Below are 17,102 nucleotides of genomic sequence, written 5' to 3'. Positions count from 1 at the left end.
TGGAAGGCTGGGCTCTCATTGAAGCATCCTTCCCTACACCTACCTCTGCCTCCAAGTCGACGCGCCCTACGACGGGACTGAGGTTCTTGTAAGCAAGTCCCCGCCCGCTGACTCCCTGCAGCGAACTGGGTGGGGACCCGCGGCGCCGCGGAAAGGCTATTTTGAGTGTGGGAACGCGGTGGGAGGAGGGGCGCCGGCGGGCTGGGCGCGGGCGCGCGGGGAAAGCCTCCAGCTCGGGCTGCCACGGCAACCGCGTCCAGGCAACGCGCCCGGAAGAGGCTCTGGGAGGCGCGCGGCGGCTCGCGCCCTTCCAGGGTGGGGGAGCCGCGAACCCCGGGCCGGGCCGCGCGCGCGCTGATTGGAGCGCGGGCCCGCAGCCGGGTTCGCCCCGCAAAGCCCCGCGCTCGCGGCCACCGCACCCAGAGCGCCGGCGACGACATGGGCAGCCTCGGCGCGCCAGATCCGCGCGCGGGTGAGTCTTCAGAGGTGTCTCCCCTCCCCACATGTCCGGGCATCCTCTAGACTCAAGCGGCGGGTGCTTCCGCAGGGACCGTCGATGTGACCTTGGAGCAACCACTCCATGGATAGGCATGGGATAGTGCTGGGGAGAGGGGGTGAGGGATGAAGCCTCGTGTGCCCCGCGTGACACTCTGGACGCGAGAGGGTTAACTGAATGCTGACGCGCAGGGCTGAAGTTAGGCGCAGAGCGCAAGTGGCATTGCATCTTCGCGGGGGCTGCAAGCTAGCAGACAGAAGAGGCCCCCGAGGGACTGTTTGAGGAGAGCCAAGGGTGTGCAGAGTTTGCCAGGACTAGGGGCAAGTCTATCATTCACAGTTGGAGCTGAGTGACCTTGGGTGGGTTAGCCACATTGCTCCCGCGGATTCTCTGGTTTTCATCCTTTGAAAGGAAGGGCTCTGGTTCTTTCCAGTTGCAGCACAAGGCTGTTTTGCTGGTACTGTGAGCTGAGGAAGGGACCCTCTGGGGATGCAAGACTTAACCATATTTATTCCGCAAGGGGTTTCCAATGAGCTGGCTCCCAAAGTAGCAAGAAATGTTACCATTTTATGGAGGGAACAGTCTGGGGTCCGGAAAGGCTCCTTAAAATGCATAGATTAAAATCCCTTCGGTGCACTTAAGTCCTGAACCCAATCAGGGTCCAAGCTGCCAAATACTTCTTTCCTGTAGTTGATCTGATAGGAAACTTTGTGTCTGAACAGGTAAAATCAAAACCCAGTAGTGGCAGGCAGTGGCAAATTAAGTGAGTCATTTCTTCAATGTGCAGAAGCTGTGTGTGTGTGTGTGTGTGTGTGTGTGTGTGTGTGTGTGTGTGTGTGACATGCGCATGCGTGCACTCAGCTTAAAGTCTGTGTATGCTGTTAAGAGGTTATTTCACAGAAATAATGTTGAACTGGTTTGGATCTACAGAGGGAATCACTTAGAACTAGGGCCAGACATTTGCATTGTTCTTTGGAGATTTGGGGTTAGGGGGCTAGCAAGATGGCTCGGTGGGGGGTGGGGGTGGGGTAAAGGTCTTTGCCATTAAACTTGAGGACCTGGGTTTGATCTCTGGAACCCACATTGTGAAAGGAGAGAATCATCCAACCCCCACAACTTGTTCTCTGACCTCCACACCCACACAAGGCACAGGAGCTAAACGAATAAATGTAATTAAAAAATTAACGAATTAGCTTTCTGAGAGTAAATACGTTCTTTATTAAGAAATGCACATTGTATCTACCTTGGCTTGTGTGTGTGTGTGTGTGTGTGTGTGTGTGTGTGTGTGTAGAGGTGACTTACAGGCTGTGGTATTTTTTCTAATTTTAGCACTGGCTGGAACTAAAAATGACACAGAGGCCATTTTTCATCCATAAACTTCCCTTTCCTCCAAGGGGCCACAACAGGTCCCCATGACTCCCATCACTGGACTGTTGAGATGCCTCTGACGTTGTGTTCCAAGGACACTCTTGATATCCATGGAAATCTGACTCTCTCTGTAAAACTGTGAGCTGGGAAGCCAAGTTTCCAGTTAGTAAGCTTTTGCCAGCTCAGCTACCTGAGGGCTTAGAAATCTTTAATGGTTTACATATTAGAAATCGCATTAGCATACAGATACAAAAGTCCTCATTGCTCAAGAATTCTGCCTGTGAGCCTACAACCCCTTTAAAGACCCACAAGTCCTGGACCTTAGATCCTTCGTTGGCAAAGGACTCATTCTCCTACCCGTGCTGGCTGCTAACCCACCGTGTCTCCTCTCATGTATCCTGCAGCCCACTCCTGTATTTTCATTTCCTGTCTCCGAGCCTGTCTCTCCCCACCCCCCTTCTCCCCTCTGCCAGGGTGTGAGCACAGCCTCCTTCACAACACCTCTTCTGAGAACCAGGATGACCTTGCCCATATTCTTTAGTGCCACCTCCAACGTATTAACTCTTAGAATGTGATACTGTCTTCTCAAGACCCTCATTCCTGTGTTCCTGGTTTGGTACTTGCCAGACCTGGTGGCCCTTCAGAATTGCTCTGCACATTTTGAAAAAGACAGGGTTTATTTAGTCTCTCAAATATCAAGATGGAATCATTAGGGTGTTGTAGGACCTTAAAAATCCAAAAACAAGCAAACAAACAAAACCCTTTCTATAAAACAAGCAAACAAACAAACAAAAAAACAAGGCTTAGGTTAGCAAAATGGCTCAGCAGAGAAAGGCACCTGTCACCAAGATGGACAACCCAAGCCAGAGGTTCAGAATCTGAGCACAGTATAAGAACAGAATGACTCTTCTAAGTGGCAGTGTGTGCTGGGACACACACACAACTTTTTTTTTTTAATTTCTTTTTTGTTTATTTGTTTGTTTGTCTAGAAAAAAAACAGAGGAGGGAGGAGGGGGAGAAAATAGCCTGTCTGGTGACTGTTGCTCACTCAGGCAGGGAAACTACTTCACTTGAGGCTCAGAAAAAGTCATAAACAACGAACTCAGGAGCAGCTGGCTTCATTCTCTGCTCTGCCAGCTTTGCTAGGGATTTTGGGTTTAGGCTGCCGCTCTCCCACTCAATGGACTGGCAGTGCCTCCGCTTTGACCTCTGTGGCTCCGCCTTTGACCCCTCCCCATGGCTCTGCCTTGACCCTTATGGCTCTGCCTGCATTTTCTTTCAACCTCTAAAATTGACCTTTAAGAACCTTCCCACATCACTGAATCTTTCCACCTACTGTGCCTGGCTTTAACCATCACGGAAGACTCCAGCTCTTTCACCCGCGTCATTGTAATGCCTCAGCCCATCTTCAGGGCTCTACATCTCCACATCTCCCATCAGCACATGTGACCTCTGAAAAACACAATGTTTTGTCTTGACAGGTTTTGACATGTTGATTTTCGGGGGGTGGGTGTGGGGGACGGGGAGGTGGGGAGTCAGAGCCTTACTATGTAGACCAGGGTATCCTCATATCCAGAGATCTGATGGCTTCTGCCTCTAGAATGCTTAGCTCAAAGGTGTGAGCCACTGTGTGCAGACTTGGACTTCTTATATTCCAGGCTCTAGTCTCAAAATCACTCTCATCGTGTTTTCTTCTCCTCGCCTGCCAAGTTATCCAGGAGAAAGTCACAAAGACCTTTGGACTGGTTTTGTTCTAAATTGATGCTGGCTCTAATTTCATGAAGGCTGGCTTTCATGTAGAAGAATTGTACTCGTCACTAACTCGCATCCACTTTGCTCTGTGCCATGGCTTTCTATCCCTTAAACGCCAGGTTCCCTTTTAGAAAATGGCCTTTGATGGATAAGATGCTGGGCCTCCACCTCTGTAAATCCAGCTGTGCCCTCCTGCGAGTCTCCAAGTATTCCTTCTCTATCTCTCCATGACCTTATTGTGTTGGTCTGGAATTCGGGGATGTCTCTGTGTCTGTCCTAAGTCTAGTCTAAACCCATTCTACAGTCTCCTTCCCTTACTCTAGTCCTGCGTGCCCCGGATTGGGAACACATTCATTTGTCAGTTTGTCATTGTCCTTTTGACTTTCTTTGCTGCCTCTTTCCTCTGCCCCACCCTCATTCTGCCATACAGTCAAGTCATCTTTTCTGTAAGAAATGGTGCTAGAGTTTCCATTCTGCTCACTAGAACCTTCTCTAGTGAAGGGAGTCATGGTACTTGCTACTGTGTGGTTACGGAGCTCACGGACTGGGACTAATGTGACCAAGGACCTGAAGTTTTATTTTTATTTTCTTATTGTTGAGCTGTGCTTGAACTCATAATCCTCCTGCCTCAGCTTCTTAAAGGCTTGAGATTATAGGCATGTGCTACCACACCTGGCTTGAACTGAGTTTCCAATTTATGTGGATTTTAAATGAACTTAAACTCAATTGAAATAGCCACAGGGAGCCATTGACTATTTCGTGGGGAGGGCAGAGCCGGCAGCGTTAAAGTGGGATCAGCTGTTCTGTTGAGCTCAGTAAGTTTTCTCCTTTGACTGAACGCTTCCTTTATCTCTCTGTGGAACCTGCTTCCTCACAGTTCCCCTGGAGGGGTCTTGGCTGCAGAACTGAGCCTTCCCTGTGCCCTTCTCCTTGATCAATGCCCTGCTGCCCTTCTGTGCCTCTGTCTGTCTGTCATCATGCCCAGCTTGGTGCCTTTCTTGCTGGCCCCTAGCTGTGAGGGTTCTGAAGTTGTTATTTTTCCCCCTGTCTTCTCCCCCCCCCCCCCGGCCTTCTCTTTTTTTCCATCCAAGCTTCGGGGTAAAGTAAGAGCCTACCTTCCTGTGCCCCAGTGGAGCCCATGTTCTCTCCATCTCTGTGAGGCCAATACTTCTTGTTCTTGCTTTGTGGATGGAGAGGTTGATGTAGAGGGAACGCAGGATAACTCAAGGCAAAGCTGAGACAGGAGCTCTGGCTGGCAGGGTGCTCTTCCACCTCTGCCTGGCCTGCAAGCCCAGTGTGTGCTCTCACCTCTGCCTGGCCTGCAGGCCCAGTGTGTGCTCCCACTTCTGCCTGGCTCAGGACCCTGACATGGTTGTTTTATCACTCTGCTTTTCTAACAATCTCCTTCCCCTTTTAATTTTTTTTAAATCTTAAACTGATTCAAATATACGGAAATGCTTCAACAATAAGCTGAAAAGTTCTGATCTCTCTTTCAGCCGCATTCTATAAATATTAACTTTCATCCACACTTGTTTTATCTTTCTGGCACTTTCTCCCACTCTCTCTTTGCATCTATTTGTGGATATGTGTGTATAGACACACGCTCCTGTACCATGTCAGAGCAACAGGGAGGCAGTGTACCTGTACTGTCCCCAATACTTAAGCATATATTTCCTTCTTTTAAAGGGACTTAAAAAAATACTGCAGTTGTCAAAATTAGGAAATTAAGTTTGAATCAGTGGTGTACTCTACTCTACAGATTTAGTCAGGTGTCCTAATAGAACTTTATACAGAAGAAGAGGAAGCTGTTTTTATTTTTTTATTTTTTTTCGAGTCCCGGTTTCTCTGTGTAGCCCTGGCTGTCCTGGAACTCACTTTGTAGACCAGACTGGCCTTGAACTCAGAAATTTGTCTGCCTCTGCTTCCCAAGTGCTGGGATTAAAGGCATGTGCCACCACTGCCTGGCTAGGAAACTGTTTTTAAAAGGGTCTGATTTAGGGGGTCAGGATTCAATCTAGTGTTTAAAAAAAATTTGTTTAGTAGTGTGTGTGTGTGTGTGTGTGTGTACATGCACATGTACATGTGTATACACATTCATATTCCTGAATACACCCCCTTCTGTCTATATAGTGTTACTTGTAGGTATGTGTCTTTTCAGAGCCGACCCTTGGTATCGGACAGCCAGCTGACGTGCTTCTCCTGAGGAAAGCAGTCTCTCCCGCTCTCAGTGCTCCTTAGTCACCTGCCGTTCTTTCTGTAGACTTGAGACCTCGTGGGTTTCCCACCCACTTTGACATGTCTGTTACTGCCCTTCCTTGTTCAGCTCATGCATGTGCAGTCAGTGAGGTGTTCTGGGTGCAGCTTCTGACATTCCTAGGAGACACCACCATCTCATGGCAAATTCTGTCTTTTCTAATCTTCCTGACCCCTCTTCCACCGTGTTCCCCGAGCTTAGGTTGTAGATGTGTCCGTTGGGACTGGGCTGCACAAGGCTGCTTCTTGATCGCTTGTGGTTTTTTTGTAATGGTCTTCATCTGTTCCAAAGAGAAGTTTCCTTGATGAGGGGTGGGGAACCACATGTATCTGGGGATATAAGGAGACATATTTAGAATGAAGTTAGGAGTTGTGCTGGTTTAGTAAAGTGGAAGTTGTAGGTTGTCCTCTAAGATCCGTGCCATCACTAGCCCTGGAGAGTGAGCTGGGTTCCTGTACCAGGCACAGGTTCCCTCTTGTTGATTGCAGGTCACCTGTGTCCACCATGCAGGGTCCAAGGATCAAACTGGAGCCATCAGGCTTGGCAGCAACTGCCTTTACCTGCCCCTCCCCCTTTTGGATAAGGTCTCATCCCAGGCTGCTTTCAAAACCCAGAGCAGTCTTCCTGACCTAGCCTCTTACATCCTGGGGTCACCAGAATGAGCTACCATGCCAGGCTCCTCTGTTTAGGACTGATGGCTTTAGCTACCCCCTGCCCATCCCCCATTCCTCCCTCCCTTCCTCTGACAGTGTCCACTGTGAAGCCAAGTTTGAAACAGAACTTTTGATTCTCCTACCTCTCAGGCTCAGCGACATGTCTCTTTTGGCTTCTTTAATCTGGACCAGTTCCCCAGTTGTTTTGTCTTTTATGACCTTGACACTTAAGAAGGGTCCAGTCTGGATGTGCTGCAGGCTGACCTTTGATTGGGCTTGTTGTCACGCTGAGTGGGGACACTGTCTCCTGCCCCCACGTGCATCCAAGGGATTTCCTGCTCTCATTCTCCTCTGGAGTCAGCTTGAATGCCAAGGTCGTGCTGACTCTGCTCCTTGTCAGAGCTTACTGACTGACTGGTCTAGCAAATGAGCTTGCCCTGTGGATCTCCAGTCTCCCTCTTGTAGCCCAGGCTGGCATCAGATTCATATGCAGCTAAAGAGGCCCTTCACTTTTCTATCCTCCATCCCCCACCACCCACGTGCTAGTCACAGTTGTGTATCAGCACACCTGCTTTTCTGTGATTCAGGGAATGGAGTCCAGAGCTTTGTTCTTGGAGGCAAGGCCTCTACCAACTGAGCACCTTCCTCAGACCTTGGCAAGGTGTCTCCATGCTGTTGGTGAAATAGATGGTTTCCCTGGAGGACAATGAGTGCGTATGGCTGGGGAAGAAATGAGTGGAGAAACCTAACAGCATATTAAAAATGGCCCGTGTGGTTCTTCACACCCCAAGTGAGCAGCTGAATGCGAGAGAAGGAATTCTTCCCCCGTTTCCTCCACGGAGTCCGAGACACCTGTTTCTTCATTGCCTGCTCCTCCCACGCCCTCTCGGTTCTTTGTCTCCCACCACCTTCCTCTCAGTCATCATCCATCTCCTCTCCTTCCTTCCCTCCCTCTGACTGCTAGCTGGTTCCTTCTGCGAGTAACATGGACTTCTTCCTTTCTCTACATGGATGGTTTTAGCTTTTGACTTCTTGGGTGGAGTTTCCCTTTTCTTTAGTTGGAAATCAGCGAAGTTTAAGGAAATGTTCAGACTCACTGGCCTGGCTGGTGTAGAAAAGCGGGGAAGTCTTGTGTTCAGACAACACTGGAGGTGATCCAGTCACTGAGAGAATTCTGCCACAGGCCTGTCTTCTCAGTGAGAATTAGAGCTCTGAGCAGCCAGAGCAAATCCTCCACGCTGACCAAGAAGGGAACTGATGCCCAGAGCCATCACATGCTCATGGCGTCTCTGCCAGATCCCAGATTTAGACTCTAGCCAGGTCCAGGACCACGAGGCTTGGGACCACCAAGCCTCCATCGGGGCTTCCTGAGGCTCAGGAGACACCTTGAGGTCTCTATCCATCAAGGCAGAGTGAGCCATACCATGGTGGTCAGGAGGCAGAGAAGTGGGGCCCCTTTTTCATGACTTTCTGTTTAAATGTTTTGATAGCGTATAATAATTATACACTAGGGCTGGAGAGATGCCTCAGCTCTCCCAGAGGTCCTGAGTTCAATCCCACATGGTGCTCACAACCATCTGTGATGGGATCCGATGCCCTCTTCTGGTGTGTCTGAAGACAGCTACAGTGTGCTCATACAAAACAAACAAATAAATCATGTACACAATATATTTCAATCATATTCCCCTCCCCCATCATGCTATCTACTTCCCTTCCCCCTACTGATTTCCCCCTCTTTCTAGTGAGACCCACTTCTGCTTTCATGACCCTCGCTCTTGAGTGTGTGTGTGTGTGTGTGTGTGTGTATGTGCATGTGTTTGTACACGTGTGCATGTGCATGTATGTATGCCCACATAGGCATGTACATGTGTGGCATAGGTACCTTACCAGGAAACTTCTTCCCCTAGCAAGGATCCTCTCTGAGGATCAGGGCCTCCCAAACACATCCCCTCGAGAAGAGGATATTAAAGGTTCTGCTGTGGATGCAATGGACCGGTCACACCAGAAGTGGGCACTCCACACCCCTGTCCACTTTATCCAGAGTGTGCTCTCACCACTTCTGAGTGATGGCAGCTGGGTCTGGGGGTGGGGGGAATGGTACCAAGATGTCCCTTTTGTGACCGTGTATTTGGCAGTCATTTATTCTCAGCGCTTTGACCAGTTAGGAGTGTCTGTGTTCACCACTGACCACTGCAGAAGGAAGCTCCTCTGACCGAAGATGACTTGGCTTTGTCTAAGCTCTCTCCCACCTCCTTTCCTCCAGGCTCCTCATGACTCTCTAATAGAACCCCAGACGAGTTTTGGAGAAAGGGGAGACTTGTTTGTTTTTTACTATTGGGCAATTTTTTGTTGTTTCTTTTCTATAGCTCAGCAGTTAACTGATAGACCTTATCTTTATTTTGTGGTCCTGAAGTTTGAACCCAAAGCCTCAAGCCTACTAAGGAAGCAGTCTACCGCTGAGCTACTGGTCCCCTCCTCTCAACCCCTTTGACCTGTTAGAAATGTGGTTACTGGTGATTAAAGAAAAATAATCTAGCAAGATATAGTTACCTCTTCCTGTTACGGCAGGAAAGTGATTGAGAATGCATAGCATGAGAAGCATCAGATCTCTTGAATGAAAGCATGTGTGTCTCCTGAAGCAACAGGACTTAGCTTCTAGGGTGGTGGGCATGGAGGTGACTGGGTCCCACGGGATCTTCCCTCTGGGTGCAGGGAGGTCTTCCCTGCTAAGTGGCAGCCAGCTCCCAGCTCCTGATGGCTTGTGGTGATGACACCCTTTGTGGATGAAGCTGCTCTAGGAGGGCCGGGAAAGCAGAGATCCTGCGACTTGAATGTGGCTTAATAAAGAGAGTGTTTGTGTGGGAGAGAATGTGTGGGGGTGCGTTTCGAATTATGGAATTCTTAAAATTGTTTAACCGGGAAGATGTTTTTCAGAAACCCCTGGTGCCTTGAGCTTGTTTTTCTGTTTATTTCATATTGTTTTTCTCCCTGTTTTTTTTTTTTTTTTAATTAGCCCTGGAAGGGCTCAAGAGTCCTCCCTTGCACTCTAAATAGTTAAGAGTATTAGTGTGTTGTGCTGTGGTCACTTCAGCTAGGGGGAATCTCTGGGAAGGAGGTTCCCAGGACCGGCAGAGAAGGGCAGTTGTGTCCCCTGAGTGCCCAGACAAGGGCATGAGGCTGGAGGTAGGGGTTTCTTTCAAGTCCATACCCTTAGCTTTTCAGTTAGAACATCAGGCAGGGTAGAAGCCCAAATGCACACCCAGCCTTCAGCCTGCACGAGAGCCAGAAGTCGTGCCTTCCCTGCTTGTGGGTGAACCCTGTTGCAGAGAGGGTGTAGGTAGAGAGTTTATACCCAATTTTAATAATATTTTTTCTGCTCTTGCTGTTGCACTTGGCAGACTCCCTTTTTAACATTTGGTAATGTGTCTTCGCTAATGCTAGAAAGAAAAGTCACCAAATATAGCTGTTGGGAAAAGTAATATTAAGACATTTCTTTGGGTGTGGCTGCACACTTGCAAGAGTGCATGGATTCCCTGCAAGGTGACCTGAAGGCTGCTGCCACACTCAAGCTGGAGGGGCATCTTGAGTCAGCCACTGATATGCCACTTGGGTAGAGTACTGTCTTAGTCACCATGACCAAGACAACTCTTATAAAGGATAACATTTAGTTGAGGGCTTGTTTACAGTTTCAGGGCCTTAGTCCAATATCATAGAGGCAGGAAGCATGGTGTGGTACTGGAGAAGCAGCTAAGAGCTACATTCTGCTCTGTAGCCAGAGAGAGAGAGAGAGAGAGAGAGAGAGAGAGAGAGAGAGACAGAGAGAGACAGAGAGAGAGAGACAGAGAGAGAGACAGAGAGACAGAGAGAGACAGAGTCAGAGAGACCAAGAGAGATATAGAGACACAGAGAGAGACAGAGAGGGAAAGAGAGACAGAAAGAGATAGAGATAGAGAAGGAGAGATTGGATTTGGCTTGGCTTTTTAAAACCTTAAAGGCTATTCTTCCAGAGCACTCGGGTTCAATTCCCAACACCCATATGACAGCTCACTCCTGTCTGTAGCTCCAGTTCCAGGGGATCTGACACTCTCATACAGACATCCTCCCAGGCAAACCATCAATGCACATAAGATAAAAAGAAATAAATCATAAAAATAAATAAATAGACAAAACCTCAAAGCCCAACCCCGGTGAAATACATCCTCCAACAAGGCCACACCTCCTAATCCTTCTCAAATAGGGCCACTCTCTGATGACTAAGCATTCAAACATGTGATCGGATGGGGACATTCTTATTTAAATCACCACAAACACCTCAGTGATTAAAAAGACTGGCCTCTCCCCATTAGAGAAATAAAACAGCAGATGAGCCTGTATTTGTGAGCATCTGCGAGGAGACATGATACCCGGCCTCCTGAGAGCTACAGATTCCTATAGGATGCAGTTCCTGCTGCCCTACAGCCCCTCAATCGGGAAGACACCATCCACAAATAGTTCTAATAAACAATAGAGACACAAATAGCATTTCAAAATAGCTGTTATTAATAGATGAGAACAAAGCTGATCTTTTTTTTTTTTTGCAGGGATTCTCCTCAAAACACTGGTATCACTCTGAGCCTTGGTGAGTGGGCTAACGCAGCAACCACCAAGTGTTTCTTGCACTCTGGAGTGGGGGGGTTGTTTGTGAATCCACCAGACCTGACAGAGGCCACTCACTGTTGCTTGCAAGGCCAGGAAATATTTTAAACATTCTAAACCTCCTTAAAAATGTATTTATTTTAGATTTTAAAATTTCATGCTATGTATCTGACGTTCGACCTGAATGTGTGTATGTGTGCACACCACATTCATGACCTGGTTATTCAAAAGGGGTTGGATTCTCAGGAACTGGAGTTATGGATGGTTTTGAGTTCCTATGTAGATGCTGGGAACTGAAACCAGGCCTTCCACAAGAACAACAAATGCTTTTCACTGCTGAGCCTTCTCTCCAGCCCCTGCCCCTTTATTCGAGATTGGGTCTTGTGTACCTGAGGTTGGCTTTGAACTCAGTGAGTAGTCCAGGATGACCTAGAACTCCTGGTTCCCTTCCTTCCACCTCGGCGCTAGGCTAGTAGGTGCATCCTACCACACTGGGTTTTGCTGTACTAGGGGTGGGATCCAGAGCTTCTGCATGCTTGGCAGACATTCTACCAACTGAACTATATCCCCAGCTCTCTGACCCTCAGTTTTGTGAATCAAACAGAGATCCTCTCTCACCTGTCTAGCCCAATGGCGTTCCCGTTGTGAGTGGAATAGAATGGAGTTAAAGAAGACAAATCTTGCCCAGTGGATTCAATGCCATTTGATGGGGGGCGGGGGCACTGGAAATGCCTGCCTGGGACCTTATAAGCTCAACATCCTCAGTGGGGTGGGGGGGCTTTAAAATGCCTTGGGTGGCACCTCAGAGCTGCTATGTCTGTGCCATATGCCCAAGTCCCCATGGGCAGGTAATCCAGGCCACAGCCACAGCTGTGACTGTAATTGCAGCACCAGGCCCAGGTCTCGTAATGTGCCCACAAGAGAGTGAGAAGGTAACACCGACAGCATGTTGTTCTAATTGAGTCATATTGTCTTCTAAACCCAGAATGAGGCTTGCTTCTCCATTCTTAACAGCCTAAGGTGAGCAGTTTCTACACTCGCTACTGCTGGTGGGTTCATTGTTTGATTCGAGAAGTGCTTGTTCGAATTTTTGTAATTGTGACGATAACATGCTTATTAAAGTATTTTGAAAATGAGAACAGAATAAAAATGTGCTTAATGCTATTGGTTACATTTTGACAGCTATCCCTCTACTGTTTTAAAAATGTACTGTAAAACAGGGCACGGGGGTGGGGTGGGGGTGGGGTGCACACCTGTCATTCCAGCACTCAGTCAAACAGGGAGATTGAGAGTTCGAGGCCACCCTGGTCTCCGTAGCAAATTGTTTGCCACCTTGGTCTAAATTGAGAGATCTCATGTCAAACAAGGAAGCCAACAAAACTACTGTCACAACAAGCCTTTGTCCTGCTCTTTCCAGGGTGGTGGAGGGGGCTTTCTGAGTTTCTGGGGGGTGATGTAGGATCTAGGCAAGGTGTGATTAATGAATGCAAGGCACCTGCCATGGCCCAGGTATAGGTAAAGCTGTGTGTCTTGGATGTGAGGACATGTAAGTCTCACAGGCCATATATGGGTCCACCTCCCAGCCTTAATGCCTCCTCCATTCTTGAATATGTTGGACCAGGATTTTTTTTTCTCTTCAGGAATGCCTCACCTGGTTTCCAAACTTCTGATCTTGGGATGGGGCAGATAAGCTGACTACAAAGAAGGAGCCAGGCCTGACTTCTTGTTCTAGTCTGTTGTCTGAGGATCTTTGGGAACATGGACAACTATGGTTGTTTATAGTGGTCTTTCCTTGGTCTGGTCAAGCTGGATTGGCTTTGGCAATTAGGCACCTTGGCTTGAGTTACACAGGCCTTCCCTCATTAAAAGTGGTAATAGCCAGATACTGATCATTCACATCACAGAGGCACAGGGGAAGCAGAGTGGGGTGTGAGAGAAAGAAAAGACAGCATTTAAAAGTAGTCACAAACTGGGACCAGGGGTGTAGCTCAGTTGGCAGAATGATTGTCTGGAATAACAAAACCCTAAGTTGGATTCCCATGCTCTGTGTAAACCAGGCATGGTAGTGAATATCCCTAATGTCAGCACCCAGAAGCAAAGGGAATCACAAGTTCAAGGTCATGCGTGGCTACATAGTGAAGTCAAGGCTAGTTTGGGCTACATGAAGCTGTCTTTTAAAAAAAAGGCAATAAACAAAACCCAAAGTAGCCTCAAGTCTGTTCAAGTCGGTATGGAGAAGAGTACCTTTGGGGTCAAATAGGAAAGGGGAACAGGAAATTGTTGACCTGTGCCCTTGGCAGGATGGGGGCTAGTTTTCTCTTGGGTCTCCTGTCCTAGGTATTTGTGCTAGGCCAGGTTGGGATGGCTTTTCACCATAGTGAGCTGGAGGACAAGCAGGCATAGCACTGGGGCAATGGTAGAAAGAATGGAAATGTTTCAGGATCCTTAACACTACGAAGTTAAGAGGGTTGGCTGGGTATCCCAGTGGCTAAGGCTATTTGCTTCCAAGACTGGTAAAACTGCAACTCAACAAACAAACAAACAAACAAACAAAACTTCTCCCCAAATAAAGGCTAACCTCAGGGAGTTATGGCACAGTCAGAGTAGCAGATGACCTTGACCTATCCGATGACGATGTAGAGCCACTGTGTCAGAGATCTGACCAGTTAATGAGTGGGAGATGCCCGAGGCAGGGAGGTTCCCTGGAACTGACCACGGGGAGATCTGGGGCTACCACCTGGGAAGGGACTTTATCTAGTGATTTGTCATCAGCCTCTTACTTAGCTACAGTAGAGACACCTTTCACTATTGTCACAAAGAGTGCTGGTGCAAACCAACCAGGTGACTAGACAGATGAGCAGATTCTTGAAGCATTCATGGAAGGTCACCGGCCTCAAGCATATGTTGATGTGTGTTATGAACTCATGCCATAGGGAATCTTATATCGTAGGGTCAGTGGCAGATAATGGGAAGAGTTGAGGCTGTCTCACAGTCAGGAGTGTCCTCTCTTCCTTCCCAAAGTCCATCTGGTTGAGATTTCTGCAGCTCAGGCATGTGGGTGGTGTCGGCTGTGGAGGGGATGGTGAATGTCTACATTTGGTCATAGGTTTGTACTGCTAATCTCTTCACTGCCCGCCGTTCTGATGGGGATGCAGGACATATGTGATGTCTCCTAATAAGTGCCAAATGAGTTTTAAGTTGGGCTATTTCATTAATGAAAATCTCATAGAAGTGTCACATAACCTTAAAAGTGTAAGTGTTCTGTGGTTCCAATCTTCCACGGGCGCTTACTTCTATTTTATCCGAATGGTAGAAGTTCTTAACGTTGACACCTAAGTACTGGTTGGACATCATAGCTTGTTTGACATGAATTACTGTTTTTTTTTTTCATAAATGTAATTTGTTTAAATTTTAAAGTTCTTTGTCTGGGAAAGTGAAATGTTCACAGTTTGAAAGTCTAAAAATAAAACACCGGAGAATTGATGCCAAGACAATGGTGTCAATCAGAAATCCTTTCTCGATCCAGTGTTGGAGTGGGACTAATTACAGAATCAGCTCATGGGTACCAGGCACTCATTGTTTTAAGCCAATTAACCACAGGCTTGAGAGACATAAGTTCAAAAATCTTTTTAAAACTTCAGTTTTCTGATGAGTTGTGACAGCCAAATATTGTGCCTATGTAGGATTTGGTATGAATGGATATGTTTTATAATAAAGTTTTTAAAATCAAGCACATTCATGCCATTTTCTTGGTGGGTAGAAATCAGCTTCCCATTAAGCATACAGTATTTTTATTTTCGATCTATTTAGAAGCACATGATAATTGCTCACCCAGATGAGATTGACTAAGGTGGCTGGCTTATTGAAAAAGTCTACAGAGAAGTACAAGATTGAAATCTATTAAGGAGATTGCTTTGGGAACTGGGGGTGTCACTGGGTGGGGGCAGAGCATGTGGGAAAAGCTGGGTGCTAGCCACCGGATTTCAGGAGACGTGAGGCAAGGGTCTTGCCTATGGAAAAGTAGTTTTCAAGCTCAAGATGCAAATGGAAAAAGAGGAAACTCCTGAAACCTCCATTTGGTGGTCGTCGTTGCTCTGTCTGGTAAGGATTGGCAGTGTTCATTTCAGAAGCATTTAGGTTTTCCAGGCTCTTTCCTCCTTCGTGGGAAGCAGTTGCTGTTTATTTCACATGTAAAATCAAAAGCAATCACAGTTACAGCTGATCAGTGTTTCCACACAACATGTGAGCCTCCTGGTAGCTTAAATAAGCAGAGTTTGAGGTGCTTTCAAGTTCTAAGTATAAACTGTCCAGTAATTTAGCACTTATTGTGTTTTTTCCAACAGATGTGAATTATTAAGAAGAAAATGGCCCAACAGGACACCGTACTTCCTTCTCTTGTCAACCAGGAAGGGTATACTATCTGGAAAATATGCATCTAAGGTATAATTTTTCTTTCCACCAATCCCACGAGGGTTTCTAGAGGGTGTGAAGATCATGAAAGATGATGCCTTGTGGACATTACATTGTAAAGGGTCTTTATTTTTTTAAGGGCAAGAAGAGCATTCTTGTGTCCCTCTCATGGCTCCTGTAGACCACCACTTCATGACCCAAAAGGGAGAGATTTCACGGTGGCCCTGCAATAGACTTGAACTTCCTGCCAACAGTGAAATCACTGTGGAGCTTGAGATGAGTGTTCCCATTAGCTCTTTGAATTCAGAAGTTGCATATTGGATGCCTATGGGGAAATACCGCTCACAGAAATACATCACACAACCTGCATATCACAGGTTCTTTCCAAAGGAGCCATCATTTAAAGAGTGAGGTGACCTCACAGCCACATCTGATTTTCCTGGCTCATTTTGAAGTATCAGTTTTTGATAGCAAACAACAAAAAACTCAAGAAACACCAAAACCAGACCTCATTTCCAGATGGTCTTTTTATGTGTAGTACAAAATCATGGTATCCCAGGCAGGGGACATATTAGCTCCCCAGAGTGCCTAGCCCTCCTGATTATATCCTGTGTGGTGCTTGGCCATCGTTTCTGATACTGCATGGCCCCTGTAGGCCTTGGGGCTCATAATCAGCGCTTTAGGAGAAGGGAGAAGGAAGCAGTAGGCCTCTGGGATCAGCTTGATCTGGCTATCAATCACAGTTAATATGGGGGAGCCATAGTATGTCCATTCTGCCAGCCTCCTGCTTCTTGGAGATCACAGAGCCTTCCAGCAGCCCACTTAACTCCATGGGCAGAATCACCTTAAAATCCTGTCTAGCTCTCAAAGTAAACTCTTTTGGGTAGAAACTTTTCCTCAAATCCTGTTTAGTTTGTGCCGACAGACATTTTGTACTTCTTTCTTTGGCGAGTCTTAAATCTGGCTTGGAAGATTATCTTTTCCCCAGCATCTTCCAACCATGTGACTCCCTTCTGCAGGCGAGTGAAGACCATGCCCCGACACAGCCAGTCCCTGACCATGGCGCCGTACTCTTCTGTGAGTCTGGTGGAGCAGCTGGAAGACAGGATCCTCTGTCATGAGAAAACCACAGCAGCACTGGTGGAGCATGCCTTCCGCATCAAAGATGACATCGTCAGCAGTTTGCAGAAGATGCAGAATAAAGGGGGAGGTGACCGCTTAGCCAGGCTGTTCTTGGAAGAGCATATCAGAAACATAACCGCCATTGTGAAGCAACTGAATCGGGATATTGAGGTAAGGGGTGTGCAAGCCAGTGGATCATGCCATGCTCATCTCCCAAGACCTGGTCCATGTAAGGCTGCCAAGTCTGAGTCCCAGCTGTCACACAGTCCTGTATGCATGCTTTTGGGTGTGCATGCTCATATATGTATGCGTGTGTGTGTACTCACCAACTCATGCATGAAGAGTTGACCTTGGGTTTCTTCCCCTGTCACTCTATACCTGTCCTAACTTCATTTCTAATGATGTGATAAAA

At 47.4% G+C, this 17,102-nt stretch overlaps 1 protein-coding gene across 4 annotated transcripts in view; it reads left to right on the top strand.

Moving 5' to 3' along the window:
• Fam81a (family with sequence similarity 81, member A) overlaps positions 1-17,102 on the top strand; it is a 53,255-nt gene that overhangs the window by 774 nt on the left and 35,379 nt on the right. For 2 of the 4 annotated variants that reach the window (XM_006511551.3, XM_006511550.4), the window contains exons 2-3: positions 15,502-15,598; positions 16,588-16,861. In XM_006511551.3, coding sequence (XP_006511614.1) covers positions 15,588-15,598; positions 16,588-16,861 — 285 coding nt within the window. In that variant the 5' untranslated portion in view covers positions 15,502-15,587. Of the gene's footprint in view, positions 1-227; positions 473-15,501; positions 15,599-15,707; positions 16,862-17,102 lie in introns of those variants that run through there. The other 2 variants (NM_029784.2, XM_030244712.1) reach the window with 2 other exon arrangements.

This window comes from Mus musculus, chromosome 9 (genome assembly GCF_000001635.26).
Source record: "Mus musculus strain C57BL/6J chromosome 9, GRCm38.p6 C57BL/6J".
NCBI lineage: Eukaryota > Metazoa > Chordata > Mammalia > Rodentia > Muridae > Mus > Mus musculus.
The sequence above is the reverse complement of the archived record's forward strand: the minus strand, read 5'-3'. Positions and strand labels throughout refer to the sequence as shown.